General features: G+C 56.3%; 1 protein-coding gene across 1 annotated transcript in view; it reads left to right on the forward strand.

Annotated features, from left to right (window-relative positions):
* ARHGAP23 (Rho GTPase activating protein 23) overlaps positions 1–15,268 on the forward strand; it is a gene marked incomplete at its 5' end in the record, with an annotated part of 73,542 nt that overhangs the window by 35,653 nt on the left and 22,621 nt on the right. The window contains 9 exons of the mRNA XM_079726358.1: positions 748–903; positions 1,119–1,230; positions 1,382–1,439; positions 2,811–2,954; positions 7,946–8,263; positions 9,552–9,613; positions 9,878–10,008; positions 10,654–10,775; positions 12,333–12,488. Coding sequence (XP_079582484.1) covers positions 748–903; positions 1,119–1,230; positions 1,382–1,439; positions 2,811–2,954; positions 7,946–8,263; positions 9,552–9,613; positions 9,878–10,008; positions 10,654–10,775; positions 12,333–12,488 — 1,259 coding nt within the window. The remainder of the gene's footprint in view (positions 1–747; positions 904–1,118; positions 1,231–1,381; positions 1,440–2,810; positions 2,955–7,945; positions 8,264–9,551; positions 9,614–9,877; positions 10,009–10,653; positions 10,776–12,332; positions 12,489–15,268) is intronic.

Here is a 15,268-nt window from a genome sequence, read left to right on the forward strand (position 1 = left end):
GAGCTTCACCTCCATATTGGAAAAGAGAGGGAGCGAGGCAGGAAGAGGTTTCGGCTGAAAGAGAGGCGCTCATGGAGGGAGCAGGATGAACCGGGCTGGGTCTAGGGGCTTGGGAGGAAGACTGGGGTGCAGGAGCCCAGAGATGGTAACTGGGGCTGAGAGTGGTGAGCTCACCCTAGGGCAGCCATGGGAGTGGCGGAGAAGCAGCCCCGGCCAGGAGAGGAGGCACAGCCCTGGCCCCCCCAGCCGGCCTTCAGTCTAACAGGGCAGACGCAGCCTCTTGTCTCAGTAAGCTCCCAGTCTGAGGGCGGGAGGTAAACTCTTTAGTTTCAGGGTCCTTCCAGTCTTGGGTGGGGGGACGTGGTAGCCACCTTCAAGGAGCCCCCAGCTGATGGGGGAGATGGTCCTTATCCTCAAGAAGCTCCCAGTCGGATGGGGGAGACACCAGCCGTGGCCTCAGAGAGGCCTGCCTCCCGGCCAGGACCAAGAGGGGTGGCTCGGCCCCACTCCTGGGTGCCCTCAGTGTGATGGAGGAGGCAGAGGCTGAGCCTCCGTGACCACAGTGGGAGGTGACCCATGGTGGGTCAGCTCCCTCGGCAGTGGGCATGTTGCCAGCAGGGCCCTGGAGGGCTTCTGGAGCCTTGGGGATGTGGTCCCGGCCTGGACGGGAGGCTGGGGCCGGGGCGGGGGCGGCAGACAGGTTCAGCCTTCTGGTACCTTCACCCACCGCTCCCTCCGCTCTCGCAGATGAGCCCACCAGCCCCAGCATCGACCTCCAAGCCAAGCACGTCCCTGCTTCTGCTGTGGTCTCCAGCGCCATGAACTCAGCCCCTGTCCTGGGCACCAGCCCCTCCTCCCCAACCTTCACCTTTGCCCTCGGCCGCCATTACTCCCAGGACTGCAGTGAGTGCTGCCCGCAGCCCCAGCCCCACCCGCTCCCTTGCTGCCTGGTCCCAGGGGTGCCCGCTGCCTGGTGTCTGGCCTCTTCCGACTGGCTTCTGCTCCTCCTGGGGACCCACGGGGAGAGGCCCCTCTTGGCCCTGCCCGGACAGGAGGGCTCCGGGGAAGCCCCCGCCTGCTGCCCCGCTGACCCTGGGCCCCTGTGGGCGGCTTCACAGGCAGCATCAAGGCCGGCCGGCGCTCCTCCTACCTGCTGGCCGTCACCACCGAGCGCTCCAAGTCCTGCGACGACGGTCTCAACACCTTCCGGGACGAGGGCCGGGCTCTGCGGTGAGGACGGGGGCTGTGGAGGGGCTCTTGGCCCTGGTCGTCTACGCACCGGGGCAGCCTGCTTCCCCCCGGAGGGCCTTTGAGCCTTGGGGCTTGTGGGCGGTCCTGGCTGTGCCTCCCACAGCCCCCATCCTCTGTCCTCACCCCACAGGCGCCTGCCGAACCGCGTGCCCAGCCTGCGGATGCTCCGAAGCTTCTTCACGGATGGGGTGAGTGGCACGGGTGTGTGGGTGAGACGGCTCCCGTCTCCTTCCGGCCTCGGCTGTCCCCACACTCACCTCGTGTCGGCCACGTGACCCACCCTCTCTATGGGCTCAGTCATCACCTAAAGACACCGTGAGCTTTCCTTCCCAAGGCCTTTGCACTGTCCTTCCAGCCGCCCCACCCCCAGCTCCCATCTAGAAGGCCCTTTCCACGGCCCACATGCCACATGACTCACTTTTTCACTTTCTTTAGATTTTTTTAGGCCTTCTGTGAAATTTCAGCCTTTACGCCTGATATTTCATGCCTCCCCTCACCACTCTGCTTTTCTCCTAGCACTTCTCATGTTACACGGTTTGTGCGTCCATCTCCTTTCTTGCCTGTCTCCCCAGCTAGAATGTCAGCTCCATGAGGGCAGGGATTTCATTTGTCTTATTCACTGTTTGACCCCTCTGCATACCTAAAACAGTGCCTGCACTGTGGAGGCACTGGGTCAGTATTTGCATGGTGTCTTCAGGGGACAGGGGACACCCTGGAAAGGGGGGGACACACAGGGTTGAGAGTGACGGAGAGGCCGAAATTTCCAGCCTCAGGACCTGGCTGTGCCGCGTCTTAGTTGTGGCCCGCGGGATCTTCGTTGCCTTGTGCGGGATCTTCGTTGCCTCGTGCAGGATCTTTAGTTGCAGCATGCGGGATCTAGTGCCCTGACCAGGGATCAAACTCAGGCCCCCTGCGTTGGGAGAGCAGAATCTTAACCACTGGACAACCAGGGAAGTCCCGACACAGAATCAGTTCTGAAATGACCTTAAATCTTTTTGATTATGGATGGGTTGGAAAAGGCATATTGATTTCAAATCCTTGATATCTTCGGTTCATTTAATACCTTGATGATACTGTCACCTGGCTTATTCCTTATCACGTCCTCTGCTTACTTAACTCTCCCTTGACCTGTCACCTCTACTGCTGGAGTCCTGCTGACACTATCACTTCCTCTGTTTAACTCCTTGTGGACATGAGTACCTGCTCCACTAACTCGGTCTTTGTTGATGTTCCCACTTCCTCTGTTTATGTAACTCCATGCGGACACAATCACTTCCTCTGTTTCCTTAGTTCCTTCAAGTCTATAAAGTTAAGCGTGGTGAGGCATGTGGCCTGCAGGTCATAGCCTTTCCTCCTTTCTGGCTTCCCCATCCCATACGTCTCATGACCTCAACACAGATGGGTCAGAGAGGGTAAGCAAGGCCCATGAGGCCACACAGCACAGCAGAGCGTAGCACAGGCATATGCCAGGCCCTTGTGGCTGCAAATGGTCCATGGGGTTTCTGAGATGCTGGCACTGTGGGAGCCACCCTGAATTGTCCTCTGTCGTCTCTCTGCAGTCCTTGGATAGCTGGGGCACTTCCGAAGATGCTGACGCCCCTTCCAAGCGACACTCAACCTCTGACCTCTCGGACGCAACCTTCAGCGACATCAGGAGAGAAGGCTGGTTGTATTATAAGCAGGTCCTCACCAAGAAGGGGAAGGTAAGATGGCTGGAGGAATGAGCTGGAGGTGGCTGGAAGCTGGCTCCCACAGAACTCCCAGCTTTTCCTACACCCACCCTCTGGAGCTAAGGAGAGCCAGCTGAGGCTGCAGCATGAGGGGTAGAGGTTAGATGCTAGGAAGAACTTTCTGGGGGTCTAAAGAACTCATGAAAAAGAGTTAACCAGAGAGGTGGTCTTTGCTGCGGGGTGGATCTCATCAAGTTGTGCTTGGAATTCTGACCGAACCATCCCATGGTTGAGCCTTGGTTGGCAGATCACCCCCAACATGGCCACTGGGGCTCATGGAAAATGAGAGAGCAAGGCCAAGGTGATTCTTTTAGGGGAGCTGAAGCCCCAAAAGAAATCAGAGGTCAGCCATTTCAAGGCCAGCAAAGGTTCTAGTCTTCATCCTAAGGGCAACTAAAAGCCCCTGGGGCCTCTTCCACTGGGCTTCCTGGGGAGTGAATTAAGAGAGGGCCAGAGGGAGGCAAGAAGACCAGTTCAGGGCCGCCACAGAGATCCAGGTGAGAGAGGAAGGGGGCTTGGGCCTGGGGCCGGGAGATAAGCAGGATCCCAAGGGGAGAAGGCGGGGCCCCTGGGTCCATGGAGTACAATCCCAGGTTCCAGGCAGCAGAAGAGGGAGGAGGAGGCCGCCCGACTGCTGTCACCCGAGCAGCCCAGGCACAGTGGAGCAGCGTGGTCAGCATGGACCTGGGCTTGGCTTCTCACTGTGCCACGAGTTGCTGGGGGAGCTTGTCTGGCTCACCTACCAGTTTCCTCGTATGTAAATGGAGCAAATAATAACCACTAGCTCATACGCCCTTGCTGAGGATTAAATGAAATGATCTAAGCAAAAAGAGCTTACCCAGTGCCTGGCCCCCGGGAGCAGCTGTTCTGCTTATTGCTATTATTTGAATTTTCCACCCTGCCTTCTAAGGGTCTTGTACCTGAAAAGAACATAAGCTTTGAAGTCAGACAAACTTGGAATTCCTGCCCAGCCACTTATCAAGCATAAGGCTTCGGGCAACCCCCTTAACGTCTGAGCCTCACTTTTCTGATCTGTAAGGTGGGGACAGTGTTATTCTACTCCAAGGGCCAGTGTGAGGGTGAAGTGAGAAGTGTAGTCCAGGCGGGACCGGTACTCATCTGTGCCCTCGTCCAGCCTGCGGATAATGATGAACAGCCTACCCTGCTCCAGTTCTCCGTTGAGGTTCTGGGGATTCAGTGGTGAGGGAGCCAGGCCAGTCCTGCCCTGCTGGGGTTCCTGCTGGGCAGAGAAAGCACTTGTTGCTTACCAGTTACCAGTGCTTGACTGCTGTGATGGGGGAGTTCAGGGAAGCGGCATATGGTAGCATATGACCCTGACCTCAGCAGGGTGGGAGGGGGTGTCTGGAAGGCTGTGAAGGGTGTGTGGGAGTCCACAAAGCAGGGAGGTGGGGGTGTGGTCTGACAGGGGAGATGCCCTCCTGCACAGCTAGGAGAAGGGTGGCAGGGGGTGCTGGGCAGCTGGGAGCCAGGGCAAGAGATGGAAGCCGGGTGGGGTGTTGGGCACCTGGGCGTGGGCGCAGCGCTCAGGGTGAGCCTTTGCAGGCATTTAAAGGGTGGGGGGTGGGAGGTGTGAGCCCAGGAGGCAAGTGTTGCATCTGTGACAGGAGGAGACAAGGCCATTGCTGCTGTCCAGGTGAGCAGGGGGAGTGGGACCAAGGGGAGGGGACAACTTAGAGAGGTTCAGGGGTGAGGAGAGCCTGGGCGGGCTGAGGGCTGGGAGGTGAGGAGGGCTGGGAGGTGAGGGAAGATGGTGGAGGTTCCTGGGGTCCCAGCTTGGGCTGTGGGGTCAGTGAGGGGTGGGACCCTTCCCGGAGCCACAGGGCACCGGAGGGGCAGGTTTGGGGAGAGGAAGCCGAGAGGTTCCTTTGGGGCCTATGGAGTCCGAGGGCCCTGGCGCATACTTCTGTGGAGGTGTCCTGGCAACAGAGGCTCTGAGGGTGTGGCATTGGGAGGGAGGTCCACCTGGGGAGGGCATTTGTCCATCAGAGAGGACACAAGCACCTGCAGCCACAGGCGCGGGAACGCTGAGGGAGAAAGCAAGAGACGGCCGGGCCTCGGGAGGACGTGGGGGACGGAGACCAAGGAGGAGGAGCCAGGTGTGGACAAAGACTTCCAGCCCAAGGCTTGAGCCCTTCGGAGGGCCTGGTGACAACTGCTGACTTCTGCCTGCCACATCGCCTGCCCCCAGCTCTGGGTGGCCTCTGGCAGCCCAGCCGCAGTGTCTCCTGGGCAGGGAGAGGACCTGGCCCCTTCCTGCTCACTGACCGGTTCTAAAGGAGAGGGCTCTCCACTCCCATCTGGTCTCTCGGTCTGTCCAGGGTCCTGATCGCCAGCCAGATGTTGTCTGCTTCAGCAAGTCCAGCCTCTCCCCGCCCCCAGCTCCCAGTCTCTTTTGGAGACCACTGACTGTCAGGCGGAGGAGGGCATGGGTGGGTATGACCCATCCCTGCAGCCACAGACCCAGCATTTGAGCTGGATGCGACTTGGAGACCAGCTGGCTCACCTCTCGTTTTTACCAGTAGGGCCTACTGATGCTAGGGGAGGGGGCCTGACTTATCCAAGGTCACCTAGCTGGTTCAGTCTCAAAGGGCCACCCTTGTCACCACCTCACTCTGACACTGAACTTCTCCTGGAGGGCCCTACTGTCTCCTCTGAACGTCCCTGCCTGGGTCCAGCAGGTATGTGATGATGGGCAGGGTTCATGGCCAGATGTGGCTGTGTTCACCTGCCAGCCATGAAGTCTCCTCATCTGGTTTGCTCTGAAGATAGAAGCCTGGGCTGGCTGTGGAGTCGTAGGTGGGCCGTGAGCCAGAGGAAAGGAGCCCTTGATCTGATGGGGGAGATGGAACCCCCGCCTGCAGGGTGTTCCGAGGCCGATTAATTCATTTATTCAGTAAATATTGATGAGCACTTACCCTGTGCCAGCATGGCTCTAGGCCCTGGAGTATGGAGGTGAGAGGGCAGACGAGCTCCCTGCGCCAGGAGCTTTCCCTGTACTGGAGAAAGCCACCCACAGCCGGTAACCTGAGACTGCAGTGGGCACTCAGGGAATATGAACAGGGCGATGTGATTGCCTTTAAGTTGGGAGGAAGCGGGGAGCTGCCGTTAGGGGGAAAATGCTTAGAGGCCGGTGGGGGGCTGAGTGAGCCTCGCTGAGGAGGTGATGTTGATGACCTTGCGCTCAGACCTTAAGGGCGAGAAGGAAGCAGCCACGTGAAGAAGCAAGAGAAGGGGCTCTGGGCAGAAGGAATAGCACGTGCAAAGGCCCCGGGAAAGGAAAGGCTTGGCTTGTTCACTGGAAAAGCCCCCTGTGTCTCGACATCGTGAGAAAGAAAGAGGGATGGGTTAGGAGAGGCAGGGACCAGATCACAGAAGAGCTTAGATTTGATTCCAAGGGCGACGGGAAGCCATGAGAGGGCACTAAGCAGGGGAGAGACAGGACTTCGTTTACATTTTCAAATGGTCACTGCAGCTGCTGCGTGGAGAATAGGTTGCAGGAAGGAGAGTGGAGCCTGGGAAGGTTCGTGCAGTGGTCCAGGCAAGAGGTGTTGATGGTGTGGGCAAGGTGGTGGCAGGAAAGATGGAGACAGGATATTTTGGAAGCAGAACAGTTGTGATTTCCTGACGGGTTGGATGTCAGGGGTGAAGAATGAGGAGGAGTCAAGGGCAGCTCCCAAGTTTCTGGGCAACTGGGTGGATTTACTGAGCTGCAAAAGATGGAGGTGGGGGTGGAGAACAGGTTTGATGGGGAAAATCAAGGGCCCCGTAGTGAGCAAGCAGCGCCTGCAGTGCCCGTGGGGCATGCAAATGGAGACACCGAGCACACAGTTGGAGGTACCGGAGTGTGGCTCGGGGGAGATGCTGAGCCAGGGGTACATCTGGGCATCACCATCAGCAGACAGACAGGATTTAAAGCCATGGGTGTGGATGGCATCACGGGGGAGGCATGCAGGAGGAGGAGGGCCGAGGATGACGTTCTGGAGCTCCTCTTCCTTTAGGGCAGGGACCGTCAGCCTCAGCACTGTTGACGTTTTGGACCAGATGATTCTTTGCTGTGGGGCTGTCCTGGGCATCCGACATGTTTAGCAGCATCCTTGGCCTCTACCCACTAGATGCCATAGCATTTCCCCAGGTGCGACCACTGAAAATGTCTTCAGACAAATGTCCCCTGGCGGCTCTACGCCCTGGTTGAGAACCGCTGGTGTAGAGGATGTTGGATGGAGGGGACCAGAGAAGGAGCCAGCGGAGTTAGGAGGAAAACCACGAACCGTAGGGTCCTGGGTGCCAAGAGAGAGTTTGGAGACGGAAGAAGTGACCGCTGGCTGGGTCATATGCCACCAGGAGGCTAAGCAAAGGGCTGAGAAGTGCCCAGACGCTGCCACTGGCTTTGGCAACATGGCGGCTGGGTGACCTGGCGAGCAGCTTCCCAGGAAGGGGATACTGAGTGGAGTCTTGAGTGAGAGGCAAAGAAGCGGGGAGAGCAAGTGTGGTTGACAACTTTTGACTAGCTTCGCCCGCCCGGAGGGAAGCAGTATGTGGACCAGGAATGGCTTAGGAGGATTTTATGTAAGGTGGATCATGTTTGGTGGGGGGCCCGATGGCCCTCTGGAGCCCCCTGCTGGTTCTCTGGGGCATTGCCAACGGCAGAGGAGCGTTAAAGAGAAGGTTGGGGACCCTCTGCGGGGACTGAGAACGACGGGTACGGGTGTCCAGGCCGGTGAGGGGCTGAGAGACTGGGGGGGCTGTGGGCAGGAGGCTGCCCCAGGTGCCGGCGGGAGTGGCGCAGGGGGCTCCCGGCGGCCAGTGGGGTGGGGTCCCCGCTGCTGTCCACTGTCTGCAGCGCCTAGGGCCCCCTTGGGCTCTGGGGGCGGGGAGGAGGGCAGGCCTGGCCTCTCACCCCCTCCCCCTCCCCTGTCTCCCCCTCTCCCCGTGTCTCCCTGCAGAAAGCGGGCGGCGGCCTGCGCCAGTGGAAGCGGGTGTACGCCGCGCTGCGGGCGCGCTCGCTCTCGCTGAGCAAGGAGCGGCGGGAGCCCGGGCCGGCGGCGGCGGGGGCGGCGGCGGCCGTCGCAGGTGAGGACGAGGCGGCGCCCGTCTGCATCGGCTCCTGCCTGGTGGACATCTCCTACAGCGAGACCAAGAGGAGGCACGTGTTCCGGCTGACCACCGCTGACTTCTGTGAATATCTCTTTCAGGCTGAGGACCGGGATGACATGCTGGGCTGGATCAGAGCGATCCGAGAGAACAGCAGGGCCGAGGGCGAGGTGAGGGCCCGGCCCAGCCCCAGCCGGGCCAGGGAGGGCAGGGCAGGGCAGGCCCCGGGCGCCTCTCACCTGCCGGGATCCTCCCTTCACCGCTCTGAGCCTCAGTCCCCTCCTGCATAAAATGGGCTGACAGGAGTACACCTTGCAACTGTGCCCTCCAAGGGTTTGGTGTGAAGAGGCGATGCTTGGGGCAGTGGCTCACAGAGGACCTGGCGTCTTTAGTGTTCCATGACTGGCAGGAACAGTAATAGCTGTAGGAATGACAGTAATTGTTATCATCATCGTTATGACCGCCTTGGGCAGGCCCTGGCACAGAGAGGTCAGCTCCCGGCCAACCTCAGCCTCTTGCTGGAGGTTTGGGAGGTGGGGGTCTCCTATGGAATTATTACAGAAAGGGGTGCCCCTGGGCCAAAACTGTGGCTGGCCCCTCTGACAGGGCTGGCCTGTCTGCAGGGGCACAAACACATTGACCTTGGGAGGAGGCCAAGAGGATTGGCCTTTGGCAGCAGGCAGCAGGGGCTGAGCCAAGGGCTTTGGCAGGGACTCCAGGAGCATTTTTAAATGACGCCCCCTCCTGGGCAGCTGCAGCTGCACACTAGGAGCCTGGGCTGGGCTTTCTGCCTCCGCCCACCCCCTCCGCCAGGTGCCTCTGGACACACGCACAGAGTTATGTGGGGGTCGTGGGCTTGGCGGCTGGTCTCTGCCAAGAGGATGGTGTGGCTTGGGCCCTGGTCCAGACGTGCAACTGCTCTGGCCACAGGTAGAGGGGTGCTAGTGCACGCTGAGGACACCATCTCACTGAACCAGCCTCTGCCTCCCCAGGACATTGTCGTTTCTCACTGCAAGGAGGAAAGCACCTGAAATTTGGGGCCCTTTTCTGGGGGGACTGGCTGGGCTGTCCCCGACAGGCACTCCTTGAGGGTCCCAAGTCACCTTCATTATTGCAATAACTGCCCCTCATGGGGCACCTCATCTGTGCCTTGCCAGGACTATGATGAGTGCTACGTGCATAATTCCACACCCTAACCCTGAGGTTGCCATGTTGTCTCCCCATGTTACTGCTGAGGAGACTGAGGCTCAGAGAGGCTAAGTGGATTGCCCAAGGTCACATAGCTGGTGAGGGGGTGCTCGGGAGTCCAGCCCTGGTCTTTCTCGCTCCAGGGTCTGTACCCTTCAGCTGGCAGGTGGAGGAGAGGGGCGGCGAGGCCGAGGCAGGGGCCACGGAGAAGCCCTGGGTGGGCTGGCCATGGGCACTGATGGGGTCTGCTTTCTCTTCCGCCTCCTCCAGGACCCCGGCTGTGCCAACCAAGCTCTGATCAGCAAGAAGCTTAATGATTATCGCAAAGTGAGGTGAGGCCCAGCCCTCATGGAGCAGTCCTGGCCATGGGGTGGGAGACACCTTGGGCAGAGGTCGTCCTCCTGGCCCACCTTCAGACCTGAGGGTGGCCCCTGAATTGCCCTCTGCTGGGGGCAGGGAGGGTGGCAAGGGCATTGAGGCCGCCAGTCCCCAGAAGGGCATGGACGGGATGGAGGGGAGGTCCGAAGAGGTGGGAGGCCAGGGCAGGTGGCGTGCTGGGTCACCCCAGTGAAGACCTCTCCCCTCTTCCCACACAGCCATAGCTCTGGGCCCAAAGCTGATTCCTCCCCCAAAGGCTCTCGTGGCCTGGGGGGCCTCAAGTCTGAGTTCCTCAAACAGAGTACGGCACGTGGCCTCAGGACTCAGGACCAGCCTGCAGGGAGCAAGGGTAGGAAGGTGGCTGCTAAGGGGGTGGTGTGCACCCATGCGTGGGGAGAGTGGGTCAGCCTGTGGGTCTGCATGGGAGCGGAGGGCCTGTGTGTGTGTGTCAGGTGGTGTGTGTGCCTGTAGGTGTGTGCCACAGTTATCCTCGTGTGTCTGCCCATGTGTGCATGCCTTTGAGGGTCCGGGGGCCCTCAGGGTCTCAGGGCTGGAAGGGCCCGGAGCCTGATTTCCCTCCATGACATCCCAGCTGTGTGGTCCTCTGGTCTCTGCTTGAGTACCTTCAGGAGCAGGAGTCTCATCCTCTCTGCAGGCAGCCTTTTCCATCTTCACACACTTTTGGCCATTAGAAAGTTTTTCCTTCGGCTGTACCAGAATCTATGGCTCCCACCTTGTTGTTTTAGCCATACAGAAGTCCTTATATTACTCTGAGGCCTCTCTCCTCCAGGGTAGACACCCTCATCTCTTTGGCCTTCTCTGCTGGGATATTATAATTTGCCATCAGCCCCCAGCATCCCAGTTGCTTCTCTGACGGAGTCCCCATACGTCCAGTGTGTGAATGCGGTGTGTGAGTGTGTGTGACCTAGTGTGGTGGCTGCCCCTCCCCGGGCCCCCAGCTCACCCCGCCTCTCTCTGCCTTCCCCAACCCCAGATGACAGTGTCTCCACCCCCAAAACCCCCTGGGGCATCAACATCATCAAGAAGAACAAGAAGGCAGCCCCCAGGGCATTTGGGGTCCGACTGGAGGAGTGCCAGCCAGCCACAGAGAACCAGGTGGGTTCCCGCCGTGCTCCAGAGCCAGCAGGGAAGTGGGGAGACCGAGGCACAGAGGGTCAGAGCTGCAAGGGACTTTGGAGCCAGCTCTCCACCGCGTCTTACAGACACAGCTGGGGAAGCAGCCCTGCGAGGGAGCAGCAGAGTTGAGACAAGAGCCCAGAATCCCTGACTCCCAGCTGGTGCTCCTTCTCAGATCATGGCGAGGCTTTGGTGCGATTTCTGCTCCCAGGCCGGAGACAGTGAGAGCCTTAGTAACCACCAGAACCCCCGGGGGCTCTGGCCTTCCACCGCCCCCAGCTTGCCCTCCCTACCTCTGGCCCACTGGTGGAGAATGCCGTTCTTTTTTTCTTCTATTGAAGTGTAGTGGCTGTACAATATTATATAAGTTACAGGTGTACAATGTAGTGATTCACAGTTTTTAAAGGTTATACTCCATTTATAGTTATTATAAACTATTGGCTAATATTCCATGTGTTGTACAGTATATCCTTGTAGCTTATTTTCTACCTAACAGTTTGTCCCTCTTAATCCCCTGCCCTATGCTTCCCCTCCCCCTTCCCTCTCCCCACTGGTAACCACTAGTTTGTTCTCTATATCTGTGAGTCTGCTTCTTTTTTGTTATATTCACTAGTTTGTTTTATTTTTTAGATTCCACGTATAAATGATATCATACAGTATTTGTCTTTTTCTCTCTGACTTATTTCACGTAGCATAATGCCCTCCAAGTCCATCCACGTTGCTGCACATGGCAAAATTTCATTCTTTTTTATGACTGAGTAGTATTCCATTGTGTATATATATAGATATCTATATACATCACATCTCCTTTATCCATTCATCTTTGATGGGCATTTAGTTTGCTTCCATATCTTGGCAATTGTAAATAATGTTGCTGTGAACACTGGGGTGCACGTATCTTTGCGAATTAGTGTTTTTGTTTTTTTTGGATATATACCGAGGAGTGGAATTGCGGGGTCATATGGTAGCTCTATTTTTGCCATACTGTTTTCCACAGTAGCTGCACCAATTTACATTCCCACCAACAGTGTACGAGGGTTCCCTTTTCTCCACATCCTCGCCAACATTTCTTATTTGTGGCCTTTTTGATGACAGCCATTCTGACAGGTGTGAACTGATACCTCATTGTGGTTTTGATTTGCATTCCCCTGATGACTGGCGATGTTGAGCGTCTTTTCATGTGCCTCTTGGCCACCTGCATTTCCTCTTTGGAAAAATGTCTATTCGGTTCTTCTGCCCATTTTTTTAATCGGTCTTTGTATTTTTTTTTTTTTTTTTTTTTTGGCTGTGTCTCACGGCTTGTGGGATCTTAGTTCCCTGACCAGGGATCGAACCTGGGCCCCCAGCAGTGGAAGTGCAGAGTCCTAACCACTGGACCACCAGGGAATTCCCAGGTCGTTTGTATTTTTGATGTTGAGTTGTATGAGCTGTTTATGTATGTTGGCTCTTAATCCCTTATTAGTCGGTCATATCATTTGCAAGTATTTTCTCCCAGAGAATGCTGTTCTTAACACCCCTGCCCTGTTGTGTCCCCAGCGTGTTCCCCTGATCGTGGCTGCATGCTGTCGCATTGTGGAGGCCCGGGGGCTGGAGTCCACGGGCATTTACCGGGTGCCAGGCAACAACGCAGTGGTGTCCAGCCTGCAGGAGCAGCTCAACCGTGGCCCCGGGGATATCAACCTGCAGGATGAGGTGAGTGCGACTGGGGGACATCGGTCTATGGAAGGGGGGCCAATGTGGTGGTGTCTGTTGTGTTCATTGTACCCTGTGGTGTGCCTGGCACTGGGTCAGGGCCCCAAGGTGGGCAAGACGCAACTTGCCTTTGCAGGCCAGCCGTGGGGAGGGGCATCACCCCAGCAGCAGCCATGGCCTGAGAGCCCGGAGACAGAGGCTGGCAGGTGACAGTTTTTTGGGCCTTGAGGATGAATGGAGTCCACGAAAAGCCAGCGAAAGCCAGGAAAGGGCACTCCAGGCAGAGGGAACAGCCTGGGGAAAGGCGTGGGCCCCTAAGGTTTGCCGGCAGTCACCATACCTTCTCTGTAAAAGGCCAGGTAGCAAGTATTCCAGGGCTTTGGTTACCACATGGTCTGTTGCAAACCCTCCTCCTCCTTATCCTCTTCCTTCTTTTTCTTCACAATCTTTTAAGGATGCAAAACCCATTCTTAGCTCAAGGGCCACACAAAAACAGGTCGTTGGCTGGATTTGACCTACGGGCCAAGGTTTGCAGACACCTGGTTAGAAGGGGAGTATATGGTGTTTGCTGGTGCGGCCAGCAACGTGGGTGGCTGATCAGATGAGACAAGAGCAACTCGTGAAGGGATCTGACAACCACACGAGTTTGCAACAGGTTATAGTAACTATAAATGGAATATAACCTTTAAAAATTGTGAATCACGGGCTTCCTTGGTGGCGCAGTGGTTGAGAGTCCGCCTGCCGATGCAGGGGACATGGGTTCGGGCCCCGGTCCGGGAAGATCCCACATGCCGTGGAGCGGCTGGGCCCGTGAGCCATGGCCACTGAGCCTGCGCGTCCGGAGCCTGTGCTCCGCGACGGGAGAGGCCACAACAGTGAGAGGCCCGCGTACCACAAAAACAAAAACAAAAACAAATTGTGAATCACTGTGCTGTACCCCTGAAGCTTATATAATACTGTACATCAACTAGACCTCAATTTTAAAAAAAGATGTGTTTAGAGCAGGAATGAAAAATTACATACCGGGGCTCTGGTTCCAGTGAAGATAGAGCAAGCACACTCCGTCTAATCTTTCCTACTGATTACATTTAAAAATCCTGGACAGAACATATAAAGTAACTATCAAATAACTCTGAAAAGTGGATAACAGCAGACCAAGGACGCAGAGTGCAGCATTCTAAAGAAGATCTAGGCCGTCTAATGCAGACTCCCGAAATGTCTGTCCTGTCTAAAAATGTTTCTGTACTTTCACTACAACTCGTCATTTCTGCTATAGAGAGAAATGTTAATATCTCTGAACAGTGTTCACAATCCTCTTTTGGAGAATTCTGGATTCCCCCAGAATTCTGCTCTAACAATCATCTCCTCTTTCTCTTGTGCTGTGAACTGAATCGTGTCCTCCCAAAATTTGTACGTTGAAGCCCTAACTCCCAAGATGAATGTATTTGGAGATAGGGCCGATTAGGAGGTAACTAAGGTTAAATGAAGTCATAAAGTCTGGGCCCTGGTACGATAGGATTAGTGTCCTTGTGAAAGGAGACCCCGGAGAGCTCCCTGCCTTACCTGCTCCATCTTGTAAGGACACAGCAAGAAGGTGACTGCCTGCAAACCAGGAAGGGAGCCCTCATCAAAAACTGAATGGGCCGGCACCTTGTTCTTAGATATCCCAGCCTCCAGAGTTGTGAGAAAAGAAATTTCTGTTGCTTAAGCCAAAAAAAAAAAAAAAAAAGAGTTTGCAGCAGGTTATATGTCAATTATATCTCAGTAAAACTGGGGAAAATATCCAAATAAATATTTCAACAAAACAAAAGAGTTTGCAGCAGGGCCAGTGTTTCCCAGAACCCTAAGGTTCCCCAGAGGTGCTGTGGGAGGCCAGGACCCCCCATCCTTACTTGAACTAGAGTAACCTGCTTTGCTCTGTCTGCTTTTTTATGTTGGTTTTCTTCATATTGGGTTTTCATGTATCATTTCACTTGACAAAAAGCGCTCTGCTGGAAAAGATGTTTTGGAAAACCATGGATCTGGACAGTGAAGTCCCATGAGTCAACAGTACTCTGAAGCTGTATGTGAAAATGTAAGATAGTCTTCCTGTCCTTGGGAAGGACCTAGGGAGACAAGATGAGTACGTGTGAAATAGTGCACAAGAGAAAAAGCTGGTTCTCATCAAGGACCAGATTGTTTGATGAGGAAGGAGAGGATGCTGGGGACTGGGGCAGGTGAATAGGAAGGCAGTCCAGGCAGCGGGTGATAGCATTTTCCAAAATCCCAGAGAAGGGTCTGAGTGTCAGGACAGAGAATGGACCCACCTCCTGGGCTTGGCAGTGGAGAGGGTGAGGCCCAGGGCAGGGGACACAGGGCTTTTGATGGCTTCACTAAAGCCTTTGACCTTGAGCCCATGGACAATAGGGAGCCTTTGATGGTTCCTCAGCTGGAGAGGCATAACAGAGCAGGGTTTGAGGAAGTAGTGCTTTAGCTTATGCCTAATGGATACGAACGAGGGAGGCCCAGAGCAGGGCATCTAGGGAAGAAATTACCGATATTGTGGGAGGGGTCAGGAGGTCTTGGTGGTCCCAGGGGGCGGGGGTAAGGAGGATGGGAGCAGCTCTAGGAGTTGGCTGCATGAGAGGGAGGAAGGAGGGGTACGAAAGAGCCAGAAGTCTGAGCTTCAGGCTGGTGGTATCTGTCCCTGGCAGACCAGGGCAGTAGGGCAGGAGAGGGAGGATGTGTCAGGTAGGGACCGCATTGGACTTGGGGTGGTGGTAAGTCACCCACATGGGGGT

This window comes from Hyperoodon ampullatus (assembly GCF_949752795.1).
Source record: "Hyperoodon ampullatus genome assembly, chromosome: 19".
NCBI lineage: Eukaryota > Metazoa > Chordata > Mammalia > Artiodactyla > Ziphiidae > Hyperoodon > Hyperoodon ampullatus.